The 10,882-nt window shown below is 40.4% G+C and overlaps 1 protein-coding gene across 1 annotated transcript in view; it reads right to left on the bottom strand.

Annotated features, from left to right (window-relative positions):
- SUSD2 (sushi domain containing 2) overlaps nucleotides 1-10,882 on the bottom strand; it is a 95,864-nt gene that overhangs the window by 38,770 nt on the left and 46,212 nt on the right. Inside the window, exons 24-26 of the mRNA XM_018558490.1 lie at nucleotides 8,887-9,135; nucleotides 4,408-4,674; nucleotides 2,987-3,163 (exon numbers count right to left, since the gene is read on the bottom strand). Coding sequence (XP_018413992.1) covers nucleotides 2,987-3,163; nucleotides 4,408-4,674; nucleotides 8,887-9,135 — 693 coding nt within the window. The remainder of the gene's footprint in view (nucleotides 1-2,986; nucleotides 3,164-4,407; nucleotides 4,675-8,886; nucleotides 9,136-10,882) is intronic.

The raw sequence follows: 10,882 nt of genomic DNA, 5'->3' as shown, positions 1-10,882 counted from the left end.
GAACGTTGTAATCTGTCTGGCAATACTCCTGGCAACACCAAGCAGACAGAGCCTGAATAGGGAAGTATGAACTAATTGTTAATGGACTTTTCTTTAGATTCTCTATAGATTATCTTTTTTTAGATCCTCTTTAGATGGTCTTTTTTTTTTTAGATTTTTTCAACCTAACTAGCTGATAGTGATGGGCTGAACACACCTGAGTTCGGTTCGAACTCGAACATTAGAACATGGAAAAAGTTCTAACTCCAACTTAGAACTCAATGTCTATAGGACCAGAACTCAAAAAATCAAATGTTCCCATTTTGAAGGCTCATATGCAAGTTATTGGCCATAAAAAGTGTATGGGGATTCGGGTACTGCCCTGGGGAACATGTATCAATGCAAATAACACTTTTAAAAAATACAGTTTTTAAAGGAGCAGTGATTTTAACATTGGTTAAAGTGAAACAATAAAAATGAAAAATTCAATTAAATATCATGCCCGGGGGGTCCCCTTAAACTGCCTGTAAAGTGGCACATCTGTACAATGTATAGAACCTGCTGTAGCAAGAATGACATTTATAAGGAAAGGAAATGACATTTGAATTGTCGGTAATTGATTTTCTCTTCATCATGTAAACAACTGCTTGAGGAGGCAGCCTGTATGAAGAGGACACATTTTAGGACACTCAGAACAAAGTTAGAGATGTTTTTTTCAGCAGCAAAAGAGCTTGCTGCTGAAAAAAAAAGTACAAATAATAATAATTTAGAAAAAAGGGAACACCGGTGACGCAGAAGGGGGAACAGCAATGAGGCAGCAACCTGCTGCTGAAAAAAAAAGTAAAAAGAAAGAAGAAAAAAAAACGGGGACACTGACGCAGACGGAAGAACACCAGTAACGCCACTGACACAAGCAAAAAAAAAAAAAGAATAGACAGTGAATATACAGCACAGACAATAATACTATATACAGTACAGAGTACTGTATATAGCACTAACATGATGTATAAAGCACTGATACCAGTTATCTTTCCATGTACTACACTGTACTACACTACAATCCATCTTTAACTCCAGCAACACACTACATAAGGCTGCCCAATTACCATGCATTTCACTCTCCCCATAATTCTTCTTTAATACACAAAAGCACACACATACATTAAAAACATAAACAGAATTGAAATTTACTAATTAACTGTGTGTGATAGTGAAAAGAAAAACATCAAAGTCAACATTGTGCATTAGACATGTTTATGTGCCGCACTGCAAGCTCAGATATCGGGAATCCTCAGAATTCAGTTCATGTGTGGCTCAAGTACTTCATACCAGACTGGTGCTTAATGTAACTGCTTTGTAACTTCTTTGCTGGAAAGAAGATTCTTAGATAAACATAGTTTTTTCTTGTCTCATGTTGTCCCTTCACCACCAACACCAGCAATAATCAAAACTGTCCACACATTACAATACTTTTGTTGTTTCAGTTTTAGGAGGGACAATATTGCTTCATCCAAGGTAAAGAAAACTGCAGGAGCCCCAAATTCCAGAGGATCATGCACAAGTGAATATGATAAAATATTAATTCTATTTGTAATAAAGTAAGCTGACAAATATTGCATCTACAGAATGTATGAGGACACAGGTTCTTTAAAGTGTATTTTCCCTTTTGCAGCCGATTGGGATAATTGTTTATATATTTTTATATTTGTTACATGTTCCCATTCACATTGCATAACCTAAAACAAAATATTTAAAAAAAAATGCGTCTTGCAGTTTAAATTGCTTTTACTTGTGTTAGGTTCTTAAGGGTTACAATTTCTACTTGCTTCTCTTTCTTTTGTAATGTTAGGCAGGGTTGTGAGGGGTGAGGGGCTTCTCCATTGTATGTTAATGAAGTTAATGAGAGAAACACAATCCTCAATTTTTTGTTCTAAGTCTTTCTATTAGGATAGATCACTGTGAAGGGGTTGAGAAAGACCCGGAATCAGCCATGTTGCCTGCTGCAAAACATCTAAACGCTAAGAAATATTTATTAAAAAATAATTTTTTGTTATGCTGTGTTATGTGAATTTTGAATGTCAAATTTGACTGCAAAAATGGAAATACACTTTAAGTGGGCCATAAGCTGAGAGAGATTGTTGCACAGTATGAATGGTGACAAAGTTGGACTATCGAGCAGAACTCGATAAGAAAACAAAGCTTGTATCTATAGAAGTCATGTTGTTTGAGATAAAGCCAAGAAATTCGTATAAGAGCAGACTACTGGTTTTGGCACGGTACGGCAATCTCTGTCTGAAGCATACAACTCAAATTACACATACAAGTTAAGAAATATATAATTGATCCACCATTCCTTGTTGAGTTAAAGTAGAACTCCAGGTTTTAGAAAAATTAACCACTGCAGTGTGGCTACCCCCCACTGCAAGGGTTAACTGTTAATTTTTCTCTAGGGGCTCAAAAAAAGAAGAAATACTCACCTGATCCTCGGTCCTGCGGTGGTCAGCACTCACCTTTACCCCTCCTTTCCAGCTATGGTATGTGCCTCAGCATCCTCACATCTAATACAGGTGAATGGACTGTATCAGATGTGATGACCTCAGTGAGGCAAAGCCTGCAGAGCCCAGGGGAGATAAGGCTGCAGGGACTGGTCCAGCGGCCAGATGGGACCGAGGATCAGGTGAGTATTTCTTCTTTATTTGAGCCCCTAGAGAAAAATGAGCAGTTAACACTTGCAGTGAGGGGGTAGTCCCACTGCAAGGTTAATTCTTTTAGAACATGGAGTTCTTATTTAAGCCAGTGCTGCACTTTAGTGACTTAAGTGAATTTCCCCATTTCCCCTTTGTCCAATGAATAGTTGAAGAATAAAACCTCTAATCAATGACCTGTTCACATTATGTATGACCAGTTTTTACAGTTTACCAGAATAAGAGTTCAGCACCAAACTCCTACAGTAGTAAGAAGTCAGCATTTTTTTGGGTAAAAAAATCAAATGTAATAAAGCACTTACTATATACACAGTGACTTGTCTCCCCACTCCATTTGCCGTCTTGCTGACACTTGCGTGAAGAAGAGCCTTTTAATATGTATCCTTTGTTACAGGTGATTTTGACATTAGAGTCAACCAAGTAGCTGGTTCCCTCCTTCTTGCCATTCTTTGGGGGTTCTAGCCAGCCACATGACACCACTGAAATAAAGAAAAGATGATATTCAGTTAATATTAGAAACTTACATGCAAGTTATGGGTATTGTGTGTATCCTTGTCTGTAAATTGCTTCAAAGAAGAACTCCAGGCAGAAAAAAAACGTAACCCTTGCAGTGGAGATACCCCTGCACTGCAAGAGTTAAGTGCTCGTTCTGACCACTTACGCTACTTGGGACACCTTCTGAGATGACCAAGACTATTACCAGCCATCGGTCACTGTTTTGCCCCTCCCTGTCTGCAGCGCCTGACACCTGAGAGCAGAGTCCAACCACATGAGAGCAGTGGCATTTGGGTGGAGGGCTGGGCACTAAAGGTGAAGTACGTGGCCTAGCTTCCTGGCTCTTCACGCACACTGCTCTGTCTTTCCGCAGAGTGCGCACAGGGCAGTGTCTTCCCGACGTGTGCGACAGGGCAGTGTGCATGATAGTGCGGCCAAATGTGTCAGGCACTGCAGATGGGGTCGCCCCTCGCTGTCTGCAGTGTCCAAAACATTTGGCCACACTAGCACTGCAGGAGGGAGCTCAGGACAGCGAGCCGATTTGCGATCACAATCTACTAGCATTAGCTTTGCTAACGACTGGTAGATCACAATCGACCTAATGGGCACCCCAGGTCTAGGGTCTAAAATAACAAAGATATACTCACCTGAACCTCGGTCCTGCCTAGCTGCTACACCACAGCCATTTTCCTTCTCTGCATCAGCGGTCAAAAAAATCTGAGTCATCACATCTAATACAGTGTACTAGACATGAGGATTCCCAGGAACATTTCATCGCCGGAAAGGATGGGGGAGGTTGTGGGGATTGGTCTAGCAGCCAGGTGAGTTTGTCTTTAGGCCCTAGACCAAAACAAGAACTTAACCCATGCAGTGCGGGGGTAGCCTCACTGCAAGGGTTACGTTTTATTCTGTCCTGAATTCTTGAAACAGTCATTCTGCGAAATAAACATGCAAAACTCTTTTACAATATGCAGATTTAAGTCCCAGCATGGGAGGCAATTTGGAACATTCCATATACTCAAGCATCAATGAAAACTATTCACACTTATCTGACATTATTTTGCTGTTGTAAAGAGATTACACTTATGTGTATATTGCAAATGGAAGGACAAACATTTTCCTTTCAAAATGAAAGTAAGATAAGGAACAGTTGTCATTTATTTGAAACATTGCATTGTATACTCCAACATTTGATGAGAAGTACATTTTCTGGCTCATTTTGTCCTACCTGGTTGCAGAACCTGGATCAACTTTTTGTAATTTCCATGCGTTAATTTAGTTGCGTTTCCAACCCAGAGGGATCTAGTGGTGAGTGCATCAAATCTACAAAAATAATCATTTCCACACAGTTTATCTACATCTTTTGTAAATTGGTCATTGGGATCTTCCTTGAATGAAAATGTGGGCAAGAAATCTGGGTCATGTTTAACTTTATAGTTATCTAATAGGTACTTTGAATCATAGGTGAAGAGGGAGCTGTCACTGGTCACTTGCCCTGAAAGAAAGAAAATGATATAAACAAATGAAGAATGAACACAAATTTTACCACTTTATCTTAACTGCAATGGGAATTACTATAGCTACAACACACTTATGTTGTGAACCCAAGACATCAATAATCTACAAACAGAAAATACAGCAAACTGTATACTCTCTTCTAATTATTATTATTATTATAATACAGGATTTATATAGTGCCAACAGAATGCGCAGCGCTTTACAATATAAGGAAGACATTACAATTACAATACAATTCAAGACAAGATGGTAAGGCCTTGCCTGTGAGAACCTCTATCTAAAATAAAATGTATGTTATAACTATTCCATTTGTGTAATTAAATTCTGACATATGGATTGATGTATGGTAGAAAACCATGCTAAAAAAAAACATTGACATATTTATCTGAAGAGAAAAAAATGTAATTAGTAAATTTAGGGGTTCTCTATGTCTTATTATTGCATATGGAGAATTAAAGCTTTTAAACCTTTACACATATATTTAAAACAACAACAAACACGCCTTTAGAAATGTTTAGTAATGACAACCTACAAACACATACTGATAGATAATTGCCGGCTTTGTATTCTTTGCATATCTTATTCCTCTTTTCTTCCCCAGTCTTCTGACAGTGGCCATGTTTACTAAGGGCAGGTTACTAGATCTCCATTTACTTCCTGGAACTCTGGCACATGTGACTAGGACATATGGCCATGCACATCATCTCAGGGTAGGAAAATGCCTTTTCCTGAGATCTCATGAGATTATAGATGAGATTTCCCAGCAATGCTCTGCTGATGTAACCTTCCCAGGATGCAACACTTGGGCACAATTACATAATTTGTGCCAAAACTGAACCAGGAACAAGATGAACTCTATTTATAGGTAAATGAAAAACATGTTTGTTTAACTAATAAATGTAAAATGATTTTAAGTCAGCATGCAGAGCCGAATTCTGCTGTGATTTTTAGTGAAAGGGTGTAAAGGTCCACTTTAAACAATGTTCTCTTTGTCATAAAAATCTCCATGCTTTTTATTTATAGTTACAGCGTTCAGCGGCAGTTTGCTAAATCAGCACTTGCAGCTTCTGAGCTGAAGTGAATGGGGATGAAGAGTGCTGAGTGTGTTGGAGAAGGTGGGGGACAGAGCACCAGCGACCATTTTAACCGTGGGCATACCTGGCAGCGCTGGAGAAGGGTGCCTGAAGCCAAATCAATTCAGTGTGGGAACCTACAATTTAATGTTTTGGTGGACGAGCACAACAACAATTAATTGGAAAATAGTATTTATTATAATATTTATGAAAAATATTATCCTCCGCCATTTTGCTTAGCATTGTGCAGCAGAAGCATTCAGTGGAGCTGCTGCAGTGAACTGATATGCTGCAGAACAGATACTTAGAGCTTGGCTAAGGAACTGAACACGCCTCAGGATCACCAGAGCTAGTGTCCCATCTGGAAGGTTTCCCCTCTCTTCCTGGGCACAAAATTTGGGATTTTGTTTCACTTTCACTCTCGTGATAATAGTCACCAGAACAAACAGAGGGGGTGAAGCTCCCTAACAGGGGACACAGACAGCTATAAAAATGTGACAGGTGTTCTAATCCCTCTCTACTGTATCCAAAACGAAAAAAATAGATTTGGCTTTAGTTCTAGTATAATCCTTAGGTCATTGATTTGTATTGTAGATGACTTGCATTGTAGTTTTTTTTTTTAATTAACTATATTTTATTAACGAAGAATACATTATTTTACAGAGCAGCTTTGTGGCATATCTGGCAAATTTATGTGCTCATTAAATTGGACCCAGTATCAGATATATTTCTCGTGTTGAAGCTGAACTCCAGCCAAATATCTAAATACGCTGATGAAATACATAAAAGGGAGCTGTTATATCTGCCAAATGATTTGTATTTCTGTCCATCCAATGCTGAGATTTACATATCTATGCCAGACAGTAGAGTCAGGCTGGAGACCTGACTTTACTCTTCTGCAGTTAAGCAATACAATTTGGCTACCTTCCTGCCTCTAGCCTCATATTAGGTAGTGACTGAGTAGTAGTGACATTTAGCACTCCTGACTGGCTTCTAGTGATGAACTTCACTCCACTATAGAAGGGACTGCAAGAGACTGATATCCATCCAAATTCAAATACTTATACTGTGGATCGGGTGAGTATAACTTTGTTATTTAACCTCCCTAAACTAAGACGAATACTTAACTCTTGCAGTGCAGGGGTAGCCCCACTGCAAGGGTAATAATTATGTTCCCCAGAGTTCTGCTTTAAAATAAATATAGGTTTTTGGTCATAAATACGTAACTGCATGAATTGCTCTTTTGTACAATATGTGCCTGTATTACTTCTTTATCTACATGAATGTTAATTCATATATTGCCCATTAAAGAGATCACAGTGCCCTTTGACAATGGTTTTACCTCCTTTTCTTTCTCTTAAGGCTAGAGCCACTTTTATTCAGGTATCATCCTGGGTCACCATCTACTGCTTAGACTATGAAGGTGGCTCAAGGATAACTTAGTGACTTAAAACCCTGGATGTGTAATATCCTCCATTTGTTTGGCTTGCCTCTCATTGTATGACCATAAATTAACAATTCAAACTTTGTGTGAATTTATATTGCATGGTCACTGTTCTAGGCTGATAATTCCCTCCTGCCTGCAGCAGACAAATAACAAAATGTTCTCGTGATGCTTCTCTAAGGCCTGGTTCACACCTGGGCGTTTTAAAGCGCTGATCGACGCGCCGTAAAACGCCCAGCAAGTGAAATCCCATTATTTGCTATGGGCATGGTTCCCACCTGGACATATTTCAGCGCGTAGGAACGCGCTGAAAAACTCCCTACGCCCGAAGAAGTACAGGAGCTTCTTTGGGGCGTATTTTCCGCATGTATCCATTAGGATACAGCTGGATAGCTGTATAATCTCTGTAAAAATGTGCAGCCCGAAACGTGCGTCAAACGCGCAAAATGCGAACGCCCAACTGTGAACCCAGCCTAAGGCCAATGCACATTCACTTAGTTGGAGCTCAAATGCTGCTTTTTAATAGTGAAAGGATTTATCCATGCAGACTTGTAATGTTACTGATGGCTTCTCTTTGACATAAATGGTGAAATTCAGAGAATGTACAGTCAGGGGAGACAGGTGAGGCAGACCCTCACCTGGTATTATGCAGGAAACGCTCAAGTCTGAAGCTGACAGCTTTTTTTCCATTCAGATCGGCTTGTAACAGGTTACACAGCAGGGAAAGCCTCCCCACTGTGTAACCTGTCATGGACAGAACACTGACTGTTAATTACAGGCAGTGCTGCATCCAGCTTTTGACAGCAAGTTAGGTTACACAGCAGCGGGCTTCCCCACTGCTTGTGTAACCTAACTTGCTGAGGCAAGAGCTGTCGCAGCCTCAACTCTGTGTTAGCGGTATGAGCTCTGTGGATGGCTTGGACCAATGGAAAAGCGCTATTGGTCCAAGCTGTCCAATGAAAAAAACGAAAAAAAAAACCAGTGAGGACATCAATCTCGATGCCTCACCAGTGACGAGCAAATGAGGGACACACAGCTTGGTTACCAAACTGGGGGTGGGGCTTCAGTGAGATGGGGTGGAGCTTCGATTGGATGGGGCGGAGCTTTGGTGGGGTGGGGAATGGAGCTTCGGCAGGCTGGGGGATACTTCACCCAGCACAAAAGGCACGGCACGTCACTGGTGAAATTCAGGACAATGCAATAAAACATGTTCCAATGCCCTGAACATAGCACACTTGTGTGAACAGTTCCTATGAAAAACAATATCTTTTCTTCAGCCTGCTCATATGGGGTGTTAAAAAATACAGAAAAATGCATGACAATGATTCCTTCTTGAACAAACCTGGGTTATTGTATAATAAGCCATTCACTACTCTATTAAGCAGCAAAAGGTTGGCGTATACCAATGACTAGCAACAAAAGCTTCAAATTATAATTAGCTGATAAATAAATAGTTTGTATAATAACAGCTCCAGATATATTATGCCTGTCAGGATTATATTGTGAAGTCACAAATGGAACAATTGATCGTATTCTGGAAGTTTGAAACCTCAGAGGCTTCAACATGATACTGGGAATCCTGTAGTACTTGGACACCTGTATGACATCATATATAACAAAATAATTGATACCACACATGAATTAAGTTACTTTGAGTGTAACCATCACTTACAGTTGGCACCAAGTTGGAAAAACTCCTCAGGTTTGGCATTAGTTGACAAACTAGTTCCATTTCTGAACGTAAAATCATCTGTGGCATCGTTGTTCATTTTTCCCATAAGTCCTTGTGTTTGATTCATGAACTCATAAGGTAGAAGATTGTTGATGCTTATGAATCCTCCTTGTCCTCTCACTTCAATTCCAGCCCCCGAGGAGAACATTGCTGTTATGCTTTGGTTAGAGGCAGCAAATAAAAATACCCCTTTGGGAAAAAATACATATTATTACTTTTCTTCTCTGATCAATGGATGGTGCCGCTTTAAAAACATACAATAATGCATTTAAAAGCATTGGATTAAAGGGTATGTCAGGGCAAGATAGAAAAAAATATTCACCACATCTCTGAAATACAGACATATTTTACTAAGTTTTATTCTTTTTTAAAAAATGCAACAAGTACAGAAAAATACCGCCAAGCATCCAGTGAGCTCCTAAGTTCCTGTTTGACCTGACAACACATTGTCTCTGCTGCACTCCCAACCAGCATTGTCAGCCCCCAACCAGTGATCTCCATCCCTCTCTGACCCACTCTACATACAGTAAGTGGAATTCAATATCGAGTTTGCACCAGAATTCTGCTGCTAATGCAGCCTAAAAAATGTCTGCACCAAATTCTAAAACATACTGCACCATTTTCTGGACCTCTACCAACTCCTGCGCCGAATTCAAGTAGTTATTTGCGACAGTTCGGTAGTAGGTGATGCAAAGTTGCACGTTCATATTGTATATGTGGCACAAACCTCAGGTGCAATGTTCCTTGAAACTGAGGACCCAATTGAAATCTGTCTCAGACACATATGCGACACTTTGGAGAGAGATGTGACACATCTGTACTTTATCAGTGTGCATATACAGTATATGTCTCAAAGTTTGTCTCACAAGCCAGCGCCAGTTTCATAGGTTTGAGCCAGATTCATGAATGCCATGAAGGCTTGTACATGAATTTGGTGCAAATAACAACACTATTCCTGTAACCCTGAGAAACATTTCTTATGTGTCTCAACCACACTCTTTTTGAATTCCCCTGAAAGTGTGTAAAGGGAGCTGACACTGCAAGGCTTTTACAAGCCTGTTGATGATATCACAGAAAGGAAAAGCTATCAAAGTAGAAAAAAAGATGAATGCTGGGACATGATATAGAAGGGAGAGAAGTGTAAGAGGGTCAACTTGGGTAATACCCATTGGTGGAACAATCGCCATAGCGACCCAGGCAGCCTCTATGGGGCCGGGGGGACAGGGGGCCCAACCAGGACATCCCCTGATGCCTCAAGGGCTGACTGGGTCGCTGTGGCATCTCAAGCTGCTGGTTGTCACTGGCGGCTGTGAGGAGGAACTGACGTCAGTGATCTGTGCAGCGGCGCGTTCCTCCTCACAGTCGCTGCTGAGTCAGTGACAGCCAGCAGCGGAGGAGGAGAGGCTGGGCCCACATCAGCAGTGGAGGAGAAGGCTGGACCCGGCGTCAGCAGGTAAGAGGTGTGCAGGGGTATGACCAGCTCACCTGAGACCCTGCAGAGCCCACCATCGAGAGCCTATAGTGGGCTCTGCAGGGTCATTCTCAGGTGGGCTGTTTGGAATATCAGGGAAAATGTTGCTATGGGGCCTTGTGATTTCTAGTTAAGCCCCCTGTCATACCTATCATAATTCTTACATTTGTAAACCCAGTAAATGTCATCCTGTGTAAAAACACATTAAAATGTCAAGAATAAAAGGAGAAATGGAAGAAAGTCCCTTGAATGGAATTATCTAGCTGTGCACTGGAAACAGGGCTTGACTATTGTCTGAAAGAGCTATGCCAGAATAATTATAGAACAGTATATGATATTGTCATTATTAGTTAATATAATCTTCAGAGTTTAACAAGTGAGGAAATGTCCAGTCATTATTTGGCACTCTAGTGAAAATGATTTACAAATGTTGCTAAAAATGTTGCATAAGCATACTTGACCTTG

This window comes from Nanorana parkeri, unplaced genomic scaffold (genome assembly GCF_000935625.1).
Source record: "Nanorana parkeri isolate BGI_ZX_2015 unplaced genomic scaffold, ASM93562v1 scaffold343, whole genome shotgun sequence".
NCBI classification, from domain to species: domain Eukaryota; kingdom Metazoa; phylum Chordata; class Amphibia; order Anura; family Dicroglossidae; genus Nanorana; species Nanorana parkeri.
The sequence above is the reverse complement of the archived record's forward strand: the minus strand, read 5'-3'. Positions and strand labels throughout refer to the sequence as shown.